The sequence below is a fragment of the Microchirus variegatus genome, assembly GCF_963457635.1.
Source record: "Microchirus variegatus genome assembly, chromosome: 4".
Lineage (NCBI taxonomy): Eukaryota > Metazoa > Chordata > Actinopteri > Pleuronectiformes > Soleidae > Microchirus > Microchirus variegatus.
The window spans coordinates 30,596,529-30,619,274 of NC_139805.1; the positions used below are offsets into that span (position 1 = coordinate 30,596,529).

General features: G+C 43.8%; 1 protein-coding gene across 1 annotated transcript in view; it reads left to right on the top strand.

Moving 5' to 3' along the window:
• Positions 1-15,726: 15,726 nt before the first annotated feature.
• LOC310925574 (low-density lipoprotein receptor-related protein 1-like) overlaps positions 15,727-22,746 on the top strand; it is a 115,721-nt gene continuing 108,701 nt past the window's right edge. The window contains exons 1-4 of the mRNA XM_083887553.1: positions 15,727-15,847; positions 20,365-20,484; positions 21,398-21,526; positions 21,646-21,909. Coding sequence (XP_083743679.1) covers positions 20,388-20,484; positions 21,398-21,526; positions 21,646-21,909 — 490 coding nt within the window. The 5' untranslated portion in view covers positions 15,727-15,847; positions 20,365-20,387. The remainder of the gene's footprint in view (positions 15,848-20,364; positions 20,485-21,397; positions 21,527-21,645; positions 21,910-22,746) is intronic.

A 22,746-nucleotide genomic window follows, 5' to 3' on the forward strand; every position in this document is an offset into this window, starting at 1 on the left:
GCAATTAATCGTGATTAATCGTGATTAATCCACAGCTACCCTGTGATCAATCTGATTAAAAATTTGAATCTTTTGACAGCCCTAGTTAATAGGAAACATTTTCATTCCATCAATGTTCAAATCATATGTGATGCGCAAATGCAGCTAACATCGTGTAAGGTGGTCTGGTTCAACGCATGACTCATTCATTATTACTAACAGCAGGGTGGGAACAGGCTGGAGGCTGGCACAGTGCGCGATGGGTGGCTTCTGGGTGAGTAAATAGTTTATAATAGTTTATTTTAATTGTCCCTTATGTAAACCATCGCAATGCACATTTGGGCATGTGCGCATTCAAATATCATGTTTTTGGTTTTCTTTATTTTCTGCTGGTGAAATTAGAGCTACAGAGCTTTCTAACAAGCCCCTGATCGTCTCCCTGTGTTCAGTATTCATGTCAGTGAAAGCGGGCGTAAAGTGGGAAATGTCAGCCGTGGCGCACTTCTGCATTCATTAATAGTGTAAAAAAAAATAAACATGAGTCAAAGTGTTTAATATCCTGCCATCTTTACGCACGAGCTATGTGTGAGCAGCTGATTGTATGATCTGTTGCGGTCACTTTGCTTCGGCGGTGAGCAGAAACCCTCTGCTTCACCTCCACCTTCAGGTCTGACCATTTCTTTATAATCTGTGTGTGTGTGTGTGTGTGTGTGTGTGTGTGTGTGTGTGTGTGTGTGTGTGTGTGTGTCTGTGTGTGTGTGTGTGTGTGTGTGTGTGTGTGTGTGTGTGTGTGTGTGTGCGCTGCTCGGATCCACGGCATTTACAGACTCACGCACACGCTCCCACTCACGTCTTTTTTTGTCATATTTATCCCTGTTGACAGGGTACCAAACAAAATCTTCCTGCGCGTTTTCATTCATTCACTAGAATCTCTTGCTCTGACTGTGTGAAATTCCTTTACTTTCCTTTGTTCAGTGCGTTATTTGATCAAAGAGGTGAACCGCAGGGCCTATTTAAATTGATTTGCATATGTAAATGGGGCGTGGACAGGGAGGAGTTTGGCACCTCTGCATGTGCGCTCAATTCCACGTTAATTTGGGATGTACAAAGGGAACGTGCGTGGATCCATGCGTACGCACACTTTGATACATCTGAATTTATTTGTGCGTACGACAGTTTCTGGGTTTTGGTGTACGCCAAGATTTAGTAGGAAATCCACGCAAGTCTTTGTACATGAGGCCTCAGGTGTGGGACAAGAAGAGCGATACAGTGGAGTTTGTAATGATGGATTAATCAACCCCCCAGATGTGCACCTTAAAGGTAAAGAAACAGATGTTGAAACCCTGTCTTTTTTCTCATGGCTTCTCTGATTCTCAGTTCAAAAAACAATGACATCTGATTACATGCTGTATCCTGATGTGGAAGGTCATATCGTCTCATACTCCTCTGTCATTTGTCGGGTCTTTCTTCGTGATAATTAGTTATAATAGTCTAAACAATAAATGGGAATGAACGTCTGGAGAGGAGCTTGGTGCTTAATTTGTGATGATTTAACTTGGCCTTTTACTTTCTGGGTAAGGACTCAGACCAAAACAGACTAAGTGCCTCTCAGATATTAAGTCAATTTGCGGCAATAGTGTGGTTCCCTCTCTCTCGCTCTCCTCTTCTCCAAGAGAAACTTGCATAGGACTAATGCTTTTAAGATAATTCTCAGTCCATTGTGAGGAAATAATATGAGTGAAAGAAAGAGCCTGTTCATTCACAGCAAGAGACTCTTTTTGAATTGTGTGACTTCTCCTTTTGTAACTTAAAGAAATTGGGATGAATGATTTCATTTGTGTACGTCTCTCTGCTTTTCCCGTTTGATAACCAGTGCCGATCATTCACTGATACATGGATCTTGGGATTTGCTGTGCTGATAGCACTGTTTGTTTAGTGGTTTCTCTGCCCTGAGGAGCAGTGGTTCTGCTGTGTTTGGAGAGGGCTCAGTTTGTTGTGCTTTCAAGAGCTGGATTTAGTCTTCCTGCTTTGATTGTCACCATGCCAGCCCCCCCAGAAGCCCCCCACCACCACCAAAAAGGAATGAAAATGTGGTGTTGATATCTTGGAAGGAGACGGGTGAGCAAAGAGCCATAAGACCAAAGAGTACAAAGAAAGCACAAAGTCTTCTGTCAGGGTTAAAGCCAGAGCATGTATTCATCGTATATCAGTGCGTAATATCGAGTTAATAGTAGAAATGACCTCCCCATAAGTATGTGTGTTTAGCCTCAGAATAAGCCTTTATGTAGTTTGGTTAAGGGCCTTGCATTTCGGAGACCATCTTGCACCGCCATGTTTCTACAGCAGCCTGAATAAACAAACCAGCCTGTGAGCATGTGCTTTGTGTTTTGAAGCGGAAGCTTATTACGCAAATGGGGAGGAACGACATATTTCTGGTATGTGAGGGCCACCGTAGTTCCCTGAGTTGCTCGGGGAAAGGAAGGGGTGAGCAAAGGATTATATTACCGTTGTGTGTTAGGTTTTATGCTTTTAAATGTCTTCCACTTTCTGGTATGGTCACACCTCAGGTGCAAGAACAAAAACAATCTTTCTAAAATGGTGTCAACAGCAACCAAAATAAATGGTAAATCCTTGTCTCAAAAAGTGAGGAGTATCCTGGCAGATAGTTCCTGTCACCTACGCAGTTTGAGCTTTTGAGCTCTGGGAGGCGCGACAGAGTTCCCCTGGCAACTAAAAACAATCCTTTATTCCAAGTGCAATATATACAGTACATGTATTTTTAACTCCACAAAGCGACCACTAAGCTTTTAATCCACAGCTGCAGTAAAGAGCAGTTTTTAATGTAAGTCTGGGTCTATTTATTGATTTGGGTTAGTGAGTGTGAGAATGAATGGTTTGTCTCTCTGTGGCCCTGCGATGGACTGGTGATCTGTCCAGGGCGTACCCCACCTATCGCCCTATGTCGACTGAGATTGGCACAGCACTCCCTGCGACCCTCAATGAGGATAAAGTAGTATGGATGGACGGAATGAAAGAAGAACGTCTTGCTTGTGTTTGTAGGTCAGATTAATGTGTTGTTTTTCACCTGCAGAGTGAAGTGTTTATAGGATGGCTGACAGAAATAAACAGCAGTGCAGGCATCGTTATCTTCAGCACTTTCCTTTGCTTCCTGTGAGGCTTTTGACAAGACCGTATCAAGCATCAACATCAAAACACAAACTAACTCCATCTGCTCTTACTTAAATGGACACTCTGGTGTTGTCACCTCATATTTTCAGTGCTCAGTGTCCTAGTTCTTTAGTGGATGTTAGTTGCTTTGGCAGGGCAGGGGGTGTGGGGTCAAGGGGGGAGCCTCGGGGATGCTGCTGCTGGGTCAAGATTTAAGTGCTCCTTCCAAGAATGTGTCATGTGGTCCAACAGCATTACAGTCTGGGAGGACATGGACGTCAGTGGTCAGAAAAAGCCAGTAGTAGTACTTTCTTTTATTAAGAGCTGCGGGCAGTAAAGTAGTGCAACTGTTTTTATTCATGAGGCATGTTTGGATCAACAAATACACTATTCATGTGTGATGCAATGCTTTTAATGATTGTCAGTAGAATCAGATGCACATGTGCAGTATGTGCATGTATGCGTGTTGTGTTTAGAAAGAAATGTAAGGCAGTGGTTAGCCTTGTTGCTCTCTACAGTTGTCCTCATTCTGCCTCATATGAAGCCCCTTTCATGTTTTGCTTAAGCACTGGCAGCAACTTGTTTGTTTGTGTGTTTGTTATTGGTTGAATCAGCATTGGGCCGACTGGCATATTGGAAGTAAAAGCATGAACTGGAGAATGGAAAATCCCCACGGCCTAACAGTTTCTGGGCTCAGAGACGGCCGGATCCAAACCCAGATTCTGACTCTTTCTCGGTCAGATGGGCCTATTACTACCACTGGAGAGAAAACACAGATGAAGAGACAGTTTCCATGATGAATAATTCTGCAAAAATGTTGGCTGTGAAAGGTCAAGATCAAGAAAAAGTTTCTGTGCAGATGCAAAAACTATGGAAAATGAGTTAAAATATTAATTCTGAAAGAGCTCATTAAAAGAAATGAGCCCTCTCCTCTTATAGCACCGTGACCCCATGGCCCTCACACTTCTCCAGCTCTCTCTCCTTGAGGCGATGGCACAGTTCAGATCAGGCTTCGCATGTGATGCTACTTACAACACTTTCAGCCTGCTTTACAGGCGGCCACAGCCGATTTGTGTGATCCAAACAATAGCCTTAGTTTTCTTGTGCCCACCTCACCACCGGTACTGCCCTCACTACCTCAGCGTGTGATGCAGAGTGCATGTGATCTACCTCCGTGTGCATCGGCTAAAGGACTCCACTCGTGCAAGGTGTTTGAAATCCAGCATGCAGCGAGTCATTTTGATTGCTACTTGGAGAAGGAAGGCATTGTTTAGCGTTAGTGGTGACTTGCACAAAAGTCGTCAAATTTCATCCATTTTTGTTCTGACCTTGGATTTCAACTTGTAAACTCGGAGCAACCTAGCTTACCAAATTAGGATTCCAAAATGGCTTCCACTGTACAACCACTTCTTCTTGGGTTAAACCCTAACCCCTAACACATAGTGCCGTTTAATTTTCATCTGTAGACATGTTGCTACGCTCTTCGTGTGCGCCAAATACATTTGTGAACATGTTTTTTTTCCAACTTCTAAACTGGAACATGGTGAACTCACTCAGTTCTGATCTTGACACTATGTGTTCTAGGGAAGGTGCCTAGCTTTAGATTTGTTCCAGGCACATTAACTTCGTCTAATATAATGAAGAATAATGACAATTAGTGTTTTGGTGATGTGTGCGCCCTCTGCTGGTATAAATCATAAATAGAAAGCATGTGAGGTCCAGAGAAATCACACACAAACGAAAGGAAACACTCAATGTCAGTTAATAAATAACTTCTTAAATGGTTAAATTCTAATGAATGAAGTGTCCTTCATTCATTTGAGCAGCGCCACTGTGAGGTGCGATATTTGCCCTGGCATATCGATTATCATGTTGCACGAAGAAGGGCGATAAAATCACAAAATGTTAGTGTTATTTTAGATGTTCATCATGACAGAAGCAGAAAACAGTTGGAGGAAGAGGAAACAACTGTCTGTCTAACAGAGTGAGGGTCCTCACACGTGTAAACATCTGACCGGCTTTCTTTGAAAGGCGATAACTGAAAAACACAGAAGCATGCAAAACTTGCTCCATGGCTTGTTTTCACTGGCTCCATTGAAAACAAATGCACATGGGGGGGGGGCAGGGTCAGCGGTGAGAAGTAAGGCATTCGTTTGTACATTCAAAGGCAACTTGTTGAGTCACACAGACCAATGGAAACATTGAAATCTGTCCTGATGATTGCTGACATCTGTGACGTGCGTAGCAAAGAAATTAAGCCTAAACGGAACAGCCTTTGGTTCTCCTTATGAAATGAATAGGCAAATCTCCAGCATCAATATCCAGTCACTGGCACTGTGACAACAAGGATTGCTTACATCGGTAGTTAAGACAGACACTTTCGACTATATGCCTTAATTGAGCGACAGAACAAAATAGCTGAGGCTGTTCCCGCCAGCCGGTGTAGACCTTTCATCAAACTGGACGAGGAACCAAGCAAATAGAAACTTCTCAAACAAAAAGGTTTTGGGCCTGTTAACCTGGCTCCCCTCACAGAAGAGGAATGTTGAATAAAAGACTCCGTTTAATTCAAATTAGCAGAGCTTTTTCCACTGCGGATTTGCTGCCAACTCACACAAGAATGAAGCGTTGTGGGGCTCCATCCAGTTGCTGTGGACGAGGTGTGTTCCATTTGGTCTTCTGTCTCTCCTCTCTGCTTTTTCTCAGTTTAAAGTCTCCCTCTCTTCTTACACAATTATTGCAAATGGGTCAACAGATGTTGGAGGTAAATAATGTGATGAGACACAGAAGGAGAAAGAATGAGTAAAGCCCAATTTATACTCCTGCGTAAAGTGCTCTGCGTAGGTTACGCAGAGACTCTGCGTCGACGCAGATACTGTCGAAGAGCCTCTCCGTCGTCTCCGACTGCACGAAATATTTTTTAAGTGTCCGTCACTCTGTCAAGGGACAACGGAGACGGCAAGAGCTGCGATTGGTCCTCAGGACAGGCCGAGATAGCGCTGCTCTGTGCCGGCTCACTGTGCGCACCCATCGTCCACAGAGGCGGAGCTGATCCCTGCCGAGAACAACTGCGAACAAAACTGCGTTCCGTGACACAGAAAAGTGAGAAACGGCCACTGTTTCAACAACAACAGTTTTTCTCTCTCCTTCTCTCTCGGACACCATTGCTCACTGTAGCCAGAAGCACAACAACCTTGCGCAGCGACCCCTACTGATCGGGCGGGAAATTGCAGCGCGTATCCGTCACCACGACGCAGAAGTATGAAGGCTCGAGTCGTCTCCGTGGTGACGCAGTCGGATAACGCATACGCAGTCGGAGAAGTATAATGTGGCCTTAAGAGGTGGGACAAACAGTTTGACTTTTCCACATGGGCGGAGGAAGATGAGTACATTGTTTGCTGTGATTCAAAACACCCAAGTGTTTTGACCAGGCAAATATTTGATCTATCATGACTTAACAAGCAGCAATTGTGGTTAATAAAAAAATGATGTGGTTAATGTCCTGTGAATAATGGTGTCAATGTTCCTGCACAGAGAAAATAGCAACTCATAGACTGGCTGTACTTGAGGACTGGACTTGGGCTGAGTCATTTGTGTTTTTTGGGATCAACGTCTGGTCAGAGTCACAAGGCTGTGACCTGCTCTCATGTTGTGAAGGAGAAAAGGTCACTATCCTTGGCAGAGGATTTCACCAGTGTATTTATTTATGCGTTAAATCAAAGCTGCATAGATTTGGTGTCTTTGGAGGGGTTTTTAGGCCAAACATATCCATCCAAGATCAATGTGTTGTTGTTTTCTTTCAGGGTCACAAGGTCCGCTCTTAGTGGATACTGTATTCCACGAGGCCTGCATGCACCACACTGGTATGCTTATTTGAGTTTTGCCTCTATAATGGATGTGGATATACTTTAGATGTAGTGAAGGTAGACCCAGCTTCAATAATGGTGTGTCTGTAGTTCCTGCTACTTTTCCCCAGCTGCCGTCTTCTGCTTCCACAATGATTCTTTGGATTTCTGCCTTGTGGTTTTGCTTGCTAAGTTGGCAGCAGGAAAGGCTGAATCTAAATCTATGATGCTTTAGAAGGGGGGAAGGCAGAAGTATTGAGAAATGAGGTGAAGGAACAAATTAGCTGGCATAACACTGACAAGTATGCCTGTTTTTCTTGAACAAATGTCTTCTTTTTCGAACGTCAACAGTCTCTGACATGTGGGAATACATTTGTGCAGAGACACTTGGTGAAAACATCCTGGTTTAGTGATATTTGTTTGACAGGACAAGAACAGAACCGGGAACAATTCACTGTCTTTCCTAATGCACAAACAGCATTACGACACAGAGCCTTTCATTGCAAAGTGAATGTTTTATGCGATTGATCAATCTGTGCTTAGTCAGACAGATCCTGACCTACAACTTCTCTTCTGTGTTGTGAATTGGTGTTGGTCTAAACTAGTTTCCCCCTGCTCATTAAATAAATAGCTTTTCCTGTTTGATTATAGCGTTTGTGCTTTTGTGCTGAGGGTTTGTGTTGAAGTGCAGTAAAACCTCAGTTGTTGGTGATATTAGCCTTGTTTATCTGCTGTAATTACTTGTGAGACAACATTTAAGGGTCATTACAGAGTTTAGGCTGCCGAGCTAGATTGGCCCTTTTATTACAAATAATATAAAGCTGAAAGGATATTTCTAATACTCTATTCCCTCTCTATTGTAAATGGGTTTATCCACTATTGGTCAAATGATTGAGTTTTTATTGGCTTTGGCTGCAGTCGATATCAGTGGGAAGGCAAGAACGGAGTGAATACATTCTTTTTTTTTTGCCAGGGATGCAACATTCCCATCTCAATCTCACATTGCACATTTTGCCTGATAGCATTAATGTTTGCAGTGATTCTCATTGTTAAAAGTTGTGGCAGTGCTCAAAATCATTTAACGGAGCTTGTTATGGTTTAGCTATGGAGTTGGACCCGAAAGCAGACTGAGGCGGTAAGTATATGTAAAAACAATAATATTTGTTTACAAAAACGAGTAAGCTCAGACTCCACCACGGGTTTCAGGAGGGAGACATGGAAGGTCGGGTGTATCTTCAAAGACCTGGGCAGCTTGAGGCGAACAGAAGACTGGTTGATGATACGGTCGATGGAAAAGGGACCTATGAACCGAGGAGCCAACTTCCTGGATTCGACCTGAAGGGGGAGGTCCTTGGAGGAAAGCCAGACCTTCTGGCCAGGTTGGTAGTTCGGGGATGGGATGCGGTGGCGGTTTGCTTGCTTCTGCGATTGAAGGGAAGATCGTTCCAGAGACGCCCGGACCTGTCTCCAGACAGCATGGCAGCGGCGGAGGTTGGCCTGGACGGAGGGAACAGCGATCTCTTCTTCCTGGAACTCGAAGAGAGGGGGTTGGTATCCGAGGGAGGCCATAAAAGGAGAGATGCCTGTAGAAGCGGAGGTGAGGGAGTTGTGGGCGTATTAGACCAAACGGAAGCATGGAGCTCCAGGAGGCTGGGTGACGTGCTGCCACGCAACGTAAGGCACTCTCCATACTTTGGTTGGCCCGCTTCGCCTGGCCGTTGGACTGGGAGTAGTATCCGGAGGAGAGACTAACGGATGCGCCGGATGTGTGACCAGGGACGACGAGGGATGGAGAGCGGGTTCAGGAGTCCCGCTGGTGGCCGATTCGATGTCTTCCCTCTGGCGTAGGTGGGACAGGCGTGGATGAAGGTGGACGTGTCTTGCAGCATGGAGGGCCACCAGAACCGTTGTCGCAGGAAGCGGAGGGTGCGAGCATTTCCTGGATGGCAGGTAAGTTTGGACCCGTGCGCCCACTGTAGAACCTCCGACCGAGCCGAGGTGGGTACGAAGAGCCGGTTGGGAGGTCCATTTCCCGGATCAGGTTCATCCTGCTGCGCCCGTCGAACCACCTCCTCCACGGGCCATGACACAGCCCCAACGATGCAGGAAGAAGGCACTATAGGGTCGGCAGATGAGGAAGGTGGGTCAGGTGAGAACTGTCGTGAGAGGGCATCGGGTTTCACATTACGAGATCCAGGTCGGAAGGTGAGAGTGAATGTGAAACGGCCCAGGAAGAGGGCCCAGCGTGCCTGTCTAGAGTTCTGTCTCTTGGCGTTTCGTAGGTAAGATAGGTTTTTATGGTCAGTCCATACGATAAATGGTTGGGAGGACCCTTCCAACCAATGCCTCCACTCCTGCAACGCCATGACGACAGCCAGCAGCTTCCGATTTCCCACGTCATAGTTTATCTCCGCTGGAGACAGACGATGGCTGAAGAAGGCGCAGGGGCGTAGGACTGGACTTGGGAAAGGACCGCCCCTACCCCAGTCAGAGGCGTCCACCTCCACAATGAATTGTTGGTTGGGATCAGGGTGGGAGAGGATGGGAGCCGTGGTGAACAGTTCCTTGAGCCGGCTAAAGGCTGTGTCAGCCTCGTTGGACCAGGTAAATGTTCATTGTGGAGAAGTGAGTCGAGTGAAGGGTTCAGCCACCTTGCTGTAGTTCCTTATGAATCGCCTGTAAAAATTGGCGAACCCAAGAAACCGTTGGAGTTGCTTCCGTGTGGACGGTGTGGGCCAGTCTCTCACCGCGCTGATCTTGGCTGGGTCCGGTGATAACTTCCCCTGGTCCACAATAAACCCCAGGAAGGGAACGGAAGAGGGGTGGAACGTGCATTTCTCTGCTTTCGCATATAGTCTGTTTTCCAATAGTCTCTGCAGTACAAGGCGAACATGCTGGACGTGTTCCTCTTCGGTCTCTGAGAAGATCAGGATGTCATCGAGATAAACGAAGAGGAATTTGTCCAGCATGTCCGTAGCACGTCGTTCACCAGATGCTGGAAGACCGCCGGGGCGTTGGTCAGTCCGAAGGGCATAACCAGGTACTCGAAGTGACCTATCGGGGTGTTGAACGCCGTCTTCCACTCGTCGCCCTCTCGTATGCGGACCAGGTGGTAGGCGTTGCGGAGATCGAGCTTGGTGAAGAGCTGGGCCTTGCAGAGAGGGCTAAAAGCAGCGTCCAGGAGAGGAAGCGCGTACTTATTATGTACGGTGATGTTGTTGAGGCCACGGTAGTCGATGCAGGGTCTAAGAGTTCCATCTGTCTTCTGGACGAAGAAGAACCCTGCACCGACAGGAGAGGAAGAAGGGCGTATGAGTGCAATGAGAAAATCAGGAAAGCGATTCATGCACTTAGGCAGTGACTTAACTTTTTCGTCCAAAAAGACCCCAAAAGTATCTTGTAATGTCTTGAAATTGAAAACAGTTATAGTCAAGCATGCCCAGAAGAAGAATCTGTTGAATATATTTGCATATCTCTTGAAGAATATTTTTAATGAATTTTTGAAAATCCGGATAGCAATCCATGCACTTGGACATTCCAAGTATGTTGGAATGTCTTGAAATTGAACTCAGTCATAGTCAACGACGCCCTGAACAAGAATCCATTAAAAATATTTGCATATCTCTTAAGGAATATTTTTAATGAATTTTTGAAAATGAGGAAAGTCTGTGCACTTAGGAAGTGACTTAACTTTTTATTCAAAAAAGACCCCAAAAGTATCTTGTAATGTCTTGAAATTGAAAACAGTTATAGTCAAGCATGCCCAGAAGAAGAATCTGTTGAATATATTTGCATATCTCTTGAAGAATATTTTTAATGAATTTTTGAAAATCCGGATAGCAATCCATGCACTTGGACATTCCAAGTATGTTGGAATGTCTTGAAATTGAACTCAGTCATAGTCAACGACGCCCTGAACAAGAATCCATTAAAAATATTTGCATATCTCTTAAGGAATATTTTTAATGAATTTTTGAAAATAAGGAAAGTCTGTGCACTTAGGAAGTGACTTAACTTTTTATTCAAAAAAGACCCCAAAAGTATCTTGGAATGTCTTGAAATTGTACACAGTCATAGTCAAGCATGCCCTGAACAAGATTCTGTTGAAAATATTTGCATAAATGAGACTCGCTTGTGAGCTGAGCAGGAACTTGCTCCGCCCGCCAACACTCCTGCTTGTGTCGACGGGCACAGTCTTTTTGGCCGAAGAGGACAGGAGTTTCGTTGGTGCTTCGACCCCCTGCAGTATAGGCATGCTCCACTCTTGAGTCTCTGGGTCCTCTCCGAAGGAGTAAGCCGAGCCCGACCCAGCTGCATGGGTTCGTGAGGATCAGAGAGAGGTAGAGAGAGAGAGAGACGGAGAAGTGTGAGGAAGAGCCGATGACGTGGTTGGTGTTAGCGGTGGCGTGCTAGCTACACGGCGTAAGGTAACCATTTTTTCACGGCGTCTCTCACGGAGGCGATTATCGAGTTGGATGGATAAAGAAATGAGAGAGTCGAGATCAGATGAGTCGTTACGTGTAGCTAGCTCGTCCCTGAGTTCCCCATTTAAATTTTTAATAAACATTGCTCTGAGAGCAGAATCGTTCCAGCCACTCTCCGCGGCATTAATCCGGAACTGGATGGAGAAATCTGCGACGGAGGAATTACCCTGGGTGGTGTTAATCAACCAAGTGGCTATGTCAGAATCTTGGATTGAGTGATCAAAAACCTTACGGAGTTCGGCGGTGAAAAAGTCATAGGTGACGGAAGACGAAGCATTGTAACGGAGCGTGGCTGTCGCCCATTGAGCAGCTCTTCCAGACAGCAGGTTAACTATAAACGCGATCTTGGCACTATCGGTAGGGTACGTGAGCGGTTGTAAGTGAAAAACCAATGAACACAAATAAAAAACCTGCACATCTACCTATTTCTCCGGAGAATCGCTCCGGAATGGGGATGTACGGTTCCCGTGGAAGAGACGAGGGAACAGAAAACCCGGAACTGCCGGGAGCAGCCTCCCTCCTCGTGTTAGCGGAGGCGGAAGTAGCTGCGGCTGCAGGTTGAATAGCAACCATGGTGATGTTCGCGGATAGTTCCCGGATTGAATTTGTTATTTCAGTGAGTTGATTACTGTGATGGCCGATTAAGGTGCCTTGTGCAGCAAATGTTAGCCTGAGTGAATCTAAGTCCGCCGGGTCCATGTTTTGGTCAGATCGTTATGTTTTGGTTTAGCTATGGAGTTGGACCCGAAAGCAGACTGAGGCGGTAAGTATATGTAAAAACAATAATATTTATTTACAAAAACGAGTAACAACGACTTCCAAAACAAGCGGAAGTGAACGGGTGAAAGAGAAGGAGAGAGAGAAGTGAGAGTGCAGCTGCGGCAGATCTGGCTTGGCGATATGGCGACGTTCCTACACGGAACAAACTCACTGGGAGATGAAGTCAGCAGAGGAGATTCCCAGGAGAATAGGGAAAGCAGACAACGACCAGTGGCTCTCGGAGGTGCAGGAGACATGGCGACCTGGAGCGAGGAGAGATGAGTGAGTATCCAGCAGACGGTGTTTAAAGCGACAGCAAAACAGCATGACATTACCGACTGAACGTGAACAATGATCTGACGCCGTTGACGAGGAACGGCTCCGCTTTTAAGTCTTCCTGATTGCTGAACAGGAGCAGGTGAGGTGGAGCCGCGCAGGTGTAGTCAATCACCGGCGTCTTGAGGGAAAGTAGGTCAACCACGCCCCCTGCAGAGAGAGAAGGAGGAAGAGCACGCAGCAGCAGCAGCACACACACAACAATAATAATAATAATAATAATAATAAAAATGTGAGGAAGGTGCAGGTGAGATCGTGACAGAGCTCCCCCTAAAGTTTCGGAGTATATCTTTTTATGACACCACCATGAAAATCTATTGTCTACAGCATCATCCTCACAAGCTGTGGCGCCTTGTCCATCATGGTCAGCATCTGTTTTGCATGCTTCTCGATCTGATGTTTGCTCGTCTGTGGTGCTTCACTCTGCTCAGTTTTCTTTTCCTCGCTTCTTCCGAGAACAGTTTTCTCTGCTTCTTTTTTCAAATAATGATATCGCTGCCTTGATCCTATAACTGTACCTGGCTAGGGGGCGTGTGTAGTCCCATGAAGCAATTTGTGTTTCCCCCACAAGATCAGAGACTTCACAAGACCTCCTGATTCTGAGGACTCCGGGTTTAGCGGCCCTGGACAGACAGTCGGGGGAGTGGAGACAGCCATTAACCCAACACAATGACTGGCTGCCTGGATTTATATTGATTTTATGGCTGTAGTATTCAATGAATATGTTCAATGAGTGAGTGCTTCTGCCCCTTTCTGCTCCTTTTTCAAAGATAACTTTCACTTTCGAAAGCTGGCAGTTATTCAACTGCTTAGGAATAAGCTGATGTCACAAACGTGTGGCACACTGTTGAATCTTTTGTGATTGAAGTCGCTACCTTAATGACAAGTATATGGACGCAAAGCGTTATTTCTTTGCTTTCTATCGTTTTCCACTGTTTTATCCTCCTCATGAGTTGTGCGTGCGCTGTGCCAATATCAGATGACATAGGACAAAAGGACAGATCACCAGTCCATAGTTTTTGAATTTTCTAGATATCAAAAACAGTCTTGGAGTTATGGTAATGAGAAATACGCATGACAAATCCATGTCTGCAACAACAGGATGGCAACAGAAGGGTTAAATTAGCGTTATGTGGGAAAGAGGCTTAAGAGCCAGTGTTTGTGCACACAAAAAAGATTACCTCTTGTATTTGGGTGCTACAGGGTGTTGTGACCCAGCATGCCATCCACATTATTAAAGGCACAGATTGGTTGATGGGTTCTCGCTTGGCGAAATGGCCGAGAAATATCTCTGTGTTTAGCAGTGGGACAAATATGTCGTCTCCCACACAGTGCCTGATCTCTGTCAGTTAGTCTGTCGTTCACTGGCAAAATGAAAGGGCAGCCTTTTAAAAGATTGATTCTAAAGTATTTCTGCTTTACTGAGCAGTTTACTCAGAACAGAATGGATGAAAGGGACAAAACAGAAGGCATACAACAAACAGCCCGGGGGTAAAATCAATCTTAAAACTTAGCAGCGACATGGTACGGTAATAAATGTGCTTTCATGGCTCCAAACAAATCGGCTTGCACCAGAGTGTTTGGCGTTGCACAGCTGGAGCGGTGTTGTTGGAGAAGGTGTTGTACTGTTATTCATTTTCATTTGACATTGTGCTTGAGCCTGCTGAGAGTGGTTCTTGTTGCAAAGCCAAGCAGAAAAAACACTTTTTGCCTTTTATTTATTTAGTTCCTCCTTATACTGCAAGTATAAATCGTTGTTACTTGTATAAGTATACAAGTAACAATGATTTGTGTTGCTCAGGAATCTGTATTTGAGTTGCCTTCAAACACTGACTATACAGCTGGAATTATTACTTGGTTTATCTTTACCGAAAACCTGCCAGCGACTAAAAGATAAATCACTAATGAAAATAATTAATAGCTGCAGTAGTTGAATATTTTTAAAATGTCTAGCCACATTGTCAGAAGGGTCTCTGGGATCATCTTTTTGCATCGTTCCATTTAATCATGAAACTGTGTGCAATCACTTCAAGGATTCAAGGAAGTGCGGTGAAATGAGGAGGCTGCTCAGTCTCGGTATTGTGCAAACAGAACAGAATAATACAAAAAAAAGAAGCTATTAGAATAGAATAAAGTATGAAAGTTCCATGAATAAGAATAAAGTTTGTTGTTTTGTGCAAGGATATTTAAAATTTGAATAAAGTGACATGATTGATAATGTGAAAAAGTGAACATAGTCATTTCAGTTGAAAGGACTATGACCAAGTTTTTCTTCCTTTTGCATTCTCCCTCACTTGGGGTCGCCACAGCAGATGTTTTGCATATACAGCAGCTGAAGACCAGCACAAGGATGGATATGGGCCCCCATGGCTGGGCTCAATTTAAATTGTCCAATTAACCCTGTAAAACCCTCAAATAGAAGTCACCTCTTAGATGTTGTTAAAGGAGGCCTCTGTTGCAGAAATTGAGGTTGTTGTTGTTGATTGTTGTTTTTTTTGTGTGTTGATTATGTCACTTGCGGGTACTGGCCAATCACAAGACAGTTGGGAAGCCTCTACGCTAGCTGGCCAATCACAACACAGTCTGTTTTCTGTGTGTGACTAGGAGATTTTGACCATAAAAGCAAGTTAATGTATGCAAGTAGACCTCCATAACTAACATATATGTGCAACAGGACCACTCTATGTGACCTTTAATCATTTTACCGAAATGTTGTAATATTGCAACGTTGGGAGGGGAGCAGAATTTCTGTAATTGCACTTTACACTTTCAGAACAAAATATAAAGAACAGAAGGGTTCATTTGCAGTGTGGATTGCTTACAACAGTCATATTTTTATGAATCATAATTTATTAGCCTAATAATCACACAAGAACATATTAAAAATATAATATATCTGGGATTTTACTTCAATGTTGATTTATTCAGTCCAATGAAACAAGATGAGCATCCAGGAAAATGTGCAGGTTATATGTTCATTGCCTGACCTATTTACCATCCAAAGGCATTGCAAATCTAAAAAAAAATACGACCGACTGACTACTTATTATTTGTGCGAATAACAAAAAAAGAAAAACAATTGATTCAATGTGGCTCTTGTGTAAAGTTGACCGTGCTTGTGTTGTGTTTGTTTTTCAGGTCCTCACAGCACTGTGTCATGGTGCCCTCACAATGAATACCACTGTGGAGGAACAGAGCTCTGCATCCACTTGAACAAACTGTGCAACGGGGTTCCCGACTGTACTGACGGCTGGGATGAGGGACCACACTGCAGAGGTATCAAAGACACGCACGCACGCACGCACACCCCCCCACACACACACACACACACACACACACATATCTATACTGTTGCTACACTGTACAGCGCCTCATGGTTGTGTGCGTGTGCATCCGGTCTGTATGAAGAAAGTGGAAGTGGGAAGACTGACAAGCATTATTACTGCAAAACAATGTGCGCCTCACAGTCTGCATTTCCACCATATCCTGTACATCGCAAGCAAGATAGCGGAATAGTGATCCATTAATTCCAGTAAATACATATTCAAATAAGGAACTTGTTATTTTAAAACCAGAAACTGGGAAGTTAACCATGATGACCCTGAAGAATGTGCTGATGGAGTCAACCATAGTGGAACAAAATTGAAAAAAATAACTGCATTGTGCAACATATTGTCACATCTTTATTGGGTTGATGAATCATCACAGGAAAGGATGGACATCTGAAGGGAACTTCAATTACTCTGAGTACCTCCTCTGTTAGTAGCTTAAAGGTTGGATTTTTTTTCTTTTGTTCACACCTGAAGGTAAATGTTTTGTGTGGAAAGGAGGTTCAGATTTCCAGAGTTAAAAACAAAGACTTGGATCACAAAGAAACACATTGAGATGACGTTGGAGCCTGAAAACAAGCAGGAGAAAGTCATGACTAAATTCTTTCCACATGTAAACACACTTGAAGCCTGACCTACTGTGAATGGCTGAACTGCAGCAAGGCACGTTATCTTTGTTTATTATAGTGTAATGACTGCAGGTACAAAATCATTTCTGTATCATTTAGTTTTCCACCTCTTGGCCACAAAGCATCTGCTGGAGAACAACAACAACAACGTGGAATTCATTATATAAGGAGTGATAAGGTCGTGCCATGAGCTTCAGCTAAGAGGAGTAAATGACTGATTGGTTGGGTTGACACTCATCATTAAGCTCACAACAGCACCATAGCTTCAGAGCAAATTGTGACCTTTCTTCACTGTTCCCTGAACTCTCCTTTATTTCAGTGTTCACGGTCTTATTATGACTGATTGTGTGGTCGAGTGAGTGCACTTTCTTTCAAACCTTTAAATCAGATTGAGATTAAAATCTCATTTACTTTTGAGACCTGTTCAAACAAGTAGGAGTGTACAGGAACGTTTTCCAAATGTTGGTTCGACATGTTACTTATTCATCTATATCCTGCTGCAGTTAAATGTCTTGCTCCCCATGGTGGTGAGGCAGACAGATTGGACAGTTAGATGAACATAATATGTTATATTATTGCAGTGGGACATTTGAATGTCTGGACACTTTTTCCTCTATGTGTTCCCCCTACAGTTTGAGTACATATTTTTCACCACCGTAAACATCCATCCATTCACCGTCTACCTCTTTATCCTCACTGTTGTAAAAACTCACTGCTGTGAGTTTTTACAACAGTTGTAAACCGACCTGGAGTCATGTCCAGGTCGGTCAACATCCATTTTGCCATTTAAAAAAAACAAAAAAAACAAGCAATGTTTATTCATGAGTGACCACTCGCTTGGTCAGACTGTCATTTCCTCGTTACACCCAACAATGCTTCTTTTTCTTCGGCTCTGCCATGATGAACGTACAAGCTATTGCTGCTTTGTTGTAAAGCAATTTGTGTTTCTCGCCAGTCCGGAAACCTCTGTTTTTCTGTACGATAACTGCATCTGTATCAAAACCAATTCCTTGGAGGCACAAGTCTCGCTGGCAATAAACTTGTTTCTGATTCAGATTTCTGAAACTGTGCGAGACCTCCCGATTCTGCGGACTCCAGGTCGGCTGCTCCCTGATCTTGCACGGCTGATTTTCCCCCAAACAGATGGTAGGGAGAGTGGAGACCCCTCAAATCTCCCCATAACATTTAACCATCACAATGAATCAGAAGCTGTTCAATTAGGCTTAAAATCCTGCATGGTTCCATTTTAAAACTGATATGAATTCCCCAAAAGTGATCAATGGTAACTATATGAACAAAGTGTTCTGTTTATAGTGATTCAGCCTCACCTTTCATCAAACGTTGACAAATTGGCTGTCATGAGATATTTTTAAGTTTCTTCGCAGTATGTACAGCCATCAAAAGGTTAGAGTGGGGACACAACGTGAAAAGCTGCATCTCAAAGTAGTCCACATCCACATTCATGCATGTGCCATGAATAGAATACAACAGAATGGCCAGAACATGTCATCACCACTTCCTCATTAATACACAGTACATGTTGAAGTGTATGTAAAACCTGACTGACAGTCGTTCGTATTAATGGTAGATTTCCATTTTGCTTTGACACTAATGAAAAGCGTCCAATCTGTGTAGATACCAGCAGCTGTGACATGAAAGAAAAATGCATAATTTATTTAATGTGGTAAATGGTTAAATAAAAAACACAACATTTTTCCACTCTCTTGGGTGGTCAACCTGTTATTCTCTTCCTTTACTGAGGTGGACACCTGCCCCCACCACACCCACCACCCCCATTTCTGTTATTTTCCCCTCTCATCACTACACTGTCAGTTAAAAGTGAGCTGAGATGAAATATTTATCAAAGAAACATGGTGAGAGGCTCTTGAAAGCACATCAAAATTTAATGAACATACAGGCTCGCTGGACTTTGAGGTTAGAATTGACGTGTGCGTGCATGTGTGTGTGCGCGCTTGTAACTTGCAACTGATCATAATGAGGCAGGACATCATGTCTGAGATATTGGTTGGAGTTCGGGATGTGGTTTTGACTAGACTGTCCATTTAATTTAATCATCAGTCATAACCAGAGTAACTACTCAAACCTGTGTATCTGCATGTGTGCAAGGACAAATGTGCTGCTCTCACAGGGCTGATCAATTATTTTACTTAAGCAGGCAGGGATTTTATTATGTGAGCCTTTAGTGAAGAGGCTCCCTGCAGGAAGTCATATTATCAGTAAGAGCAAGTGCCGCAGATCACAAAAAGTCAGTGTTGATAATGTTAATATTTCATACGACCACATTTCTAAAAGCCCTGAACTATCCCTTTAAAGGGTAGAGATGGAGTGAACGCGCTAGTATCTCCCATCTTCCTGCAACATCTTTTGTTTTGGTGTGGTGTCAAGTGTCCCAGTGGAGGCTCATCCGTGCAGTTGATACGAGTGTGTTTTGCGTTTTGGAATCAAAACAGAACATTCATGTGCTTTCATTTGCTCCGGAATAAATATTCTGTGGTATGTGTCATGGTCGGTTGTTTACATTATTGCTCACGTTGGTTTTCTAAACACATCTCAGTTGTTTGGTGCTCAGACTTGTTTTGGAAAAATTCCTGGCATGTCTGTAATTTGAACTGTGGTTGTGGAGAGCAGCAGGAAAAAATGTGTGTACTCTCTGCCCGTCTATCATATTATTTATCTGCTCTGGGTTTACTTGTGTCGTCATTGGCTTGATTTTAGGTACTTTAAGAGTTCAGATTGAAAAGTTCACTTCCTGTGAGGCGTTTGTTTAAGTAATCTTCAGTGTGTGACTTCTCGAGGAAGAGATTCTTGATCCCGGGCTCATCCTCTCTCCCCAGAGATGTTGTGTCAGTAGTGTGAATTGTCTGCCAGCGTTTCTGTGAATCATTTTCTGAGTGATAGATCTCAGCTTGGTATGACATGACTAAGTGTGTTTGACTTTGACTCACTGTGCCGTGATTTGCATCTCACAGTGCAGTGCACTGATTTAAAAAAGGCAGGTGTTGGAAGGAGGGAGGAAGGAAGAAGGAAGCTATTGATTGTGATTTCATTTCAATGACATTCCTGATACTCTGCAGTCCTAAAACAGAAACACAAGTCTTGTACATTCTTGCCACTGTGACACTGGCACATTTATAATGTAGGCCACTCCAACTTGACTCATGTGCTGGCAATCACAGCAATTGGCAATCAACCTCCACCTGCTGGGAGGGAGCAACAATGAAGGGGAAATTCACGTACAGAAAAACAGAATATCAAGGGATTGACAAACAATCTGTTCTTAATGAAGCTGCTACTAAAACACAGAAAAAAATCTGATTTAAAGCCACAATGAAACCAAATAACGGTGTACAATTTATAGCACAATACTGAAATGGTGCAGAACTGAACAATAAAAAATAAGTGTGCGCGTGTGTGTATATATACTATGAGTAACTAACAATTTAGTCACATAAATCAAGTATTTAAGCATTCTTGCTTCCTCTTGGCCCATACATATTCCCTAGAGAATGAACTACAGCAGCTTCAGCTGCACCTGATCCTGATGCCCACCAGCATGTTGCAGGCTCTGTGTTTGCCAGGTGGAACCCAAACAGGATAAATGAAACATAAGCGATCACGGTATAATTTGTGGGTTACGAGTGGCGCGTTGAATGGATTATTACACGATTATACACAAAGCCACCCACCCTTAGATCAGCTGTCATCTGTGTTTGCAGACCAATACGATGCGGGGTCACAGGAAAGAGTCATGAATAAAACACTTCCCTCTTTGTTCCTGCATGTATTACATCCTCTTTTCTGTGTCCATCTCCAGAGCTCATATCCAACTGCACACACATGGCTTGTCAGGAAAGCTGCGCAGTGACTCCTGGAGGGCCCGTGTGCTACTGTAAGAATGGATACGAGGTTGGCCCTGATGGAAAGAAGTGTCAAGGTGAGTTCCTGTCAGCGCCTCAGTGGCACCTGAACTCCAAACACATGTATTAACTCAAAAAAGAAATTGACGGCTATTGAGGAAATATTCCATGGATGTAGGTAAGGACAACCAATTGTTATCCTCTGTGGCCTCAGTGGAGGTTTATGCCCTCTGAGTGCTTTTTCTATTTCCTGCACAACATAAGTCTGCAACCGCGCAATAAGAATCCTACTGGATGTGTGTAAGAGGGGCTTTGTCCCGTAGCTTATGTGGCTTACATGCTTACCTGTGCAGATACTCCACATCAGTACTGCAGTGTTTTCAGCACTCAAAGCTGCACCAGTGTTTACTTGGGTTTTTTTTTTTTCTGGGAAACTAAACCACTCTGTGGGTTGTTCAGGCGCCGTGGGAGTGTGGGCCATTCACTACAAAAGCCTGTGTAGAAACAGTGAAACCTCATTAGCTGCGGGGGTTCCTGAGGACTGACTGGCATTGATGGTGCAACATTTGCAAACCTGTGCTTTTGTGCATGAAGTCAATAAAGTGTGGCACTTATATATTGAGTCATAAGCTAAAGCTGAAAAATCGCAATTGGAAAATGTTTTGTGCCATTTAAAAGATCCCTATATCTAAGGTGTCATGTGGTAATGCTCTGTCATGTTTTAAATCTATTACACGGTGAACATTGAACTGAACTTTGATGTTAAAACATGCTGTTGCAAGTAACTGTCAAAACAATCACAACAGGATGTTTCTCTGCCTGACAAAAACAAACTAAACATGAGATACAGAATAGACAAGGAAAGTAAAAGTGTGCTTTTTTATCAGCTCTTTGATATGGAGCTTTTTCTTAGTACTATTTCTGACATGAAGTTTGATTTTTCTTCTTTGTGACTGAGTAAAAAGACCATGCCTGTTTTTTGTGGTTCAGATTTTGATGAGTGCACTGTGTATGGGACCTGCAGTCAGTCCTGTACTAACACTGAAGGCTCTTACACCTGCTCCTGTGTGGAGGGCTATTTGCCCCAGCCAGACAATCGCTCTTGCAAAGCCAAGAATGGTGAGTACCAGCACACAGCAACAGCAGCAGCAGCAGCAGCAGCAGCAGCAGCAGCACTGAATCACTGACGAGGGATCTTCTGTCCCTTATATTTCCTCTCTGTCATGTCACATTTCCAGTACCAGTGGATCGTCTGCCTGTCCTGTTGATCGCCAACTCCCAGAACATCCAAGCCACGTCGTTGAGTGGCACCACAGTCCACAGCCTTTTGTCCACGAGCACCAAACAAACCACGGCCATGGATTTCCACTATGCTCAGGAGTCTGTCTGCTGGATCCATGTGGGGGATTCCCCCTCGTTGACACACCTTAAATGTGCCAAGATTCCCAATCTGAAGGGCTTCACGGAGGAGAGGGTCATCAACATCTCCTTCAGTCTACACCGTGAGTACACCACAATATTCTTATGTCACCCTGTACTTATTCAACTGGGATTTTAAGGGTGGCTCACATGTAGGGGATGCTAAAAATGTTTAATGGTCGACGGGTTATCTGAGGTGTGGGTCAATTTCCAGAAACTTTCCATGGGAACTTAAGTTTGGGAATTTCGGAAATATTGCAAATTGGAGTAAATTTTCATGGGAATTGATGAGAATTAATTGGGAATTTTGGATGATGCAAACAAACAGTGTCATATACAATTCTAAGCAATTTGTTTTATCAAACCCAGACATGCATGCACAATGAAACAATTCAAAAACACAGTAAAATATTTCTTACTCCCTGCTGCCCAAAATAACATTTTCAACACCATCGGTCCGAGGACGATGGAGGAATGCACAGTGCATGTAGGGGGTGTGGCCTCATTAGCCATACAGTTAGCATGCTATGTGTCTGCAATTGGCAAATATCATTCAGTGCATTTACATGCATGTTAAAGGTAATAGTTTTTTTTGTTTTTTTTCAATGTCATGTACACATGTTAGTTGGACTAAAATTGAGCTGGTCTTAATCGGACTAACATGCCTGATAATGTGATTCATAGTCTGATTACTCCTACATGTATACGCTTCATCAGACTGGAGTCTGTCCCGGAAGTAGAAGGAGGTATCAATGACATACAGTATAAACTGCAGTAGTGTTGATGGAAATCATACAGCGGTGGCAGCGTCATTCTTCGGACAACACAACAACCACAAGAGCCATGCTCACTCTAATTTATATCATGATTAACACGTACAGCAGGCACGAAACATAAAGAACCACAACACGATCCATCTC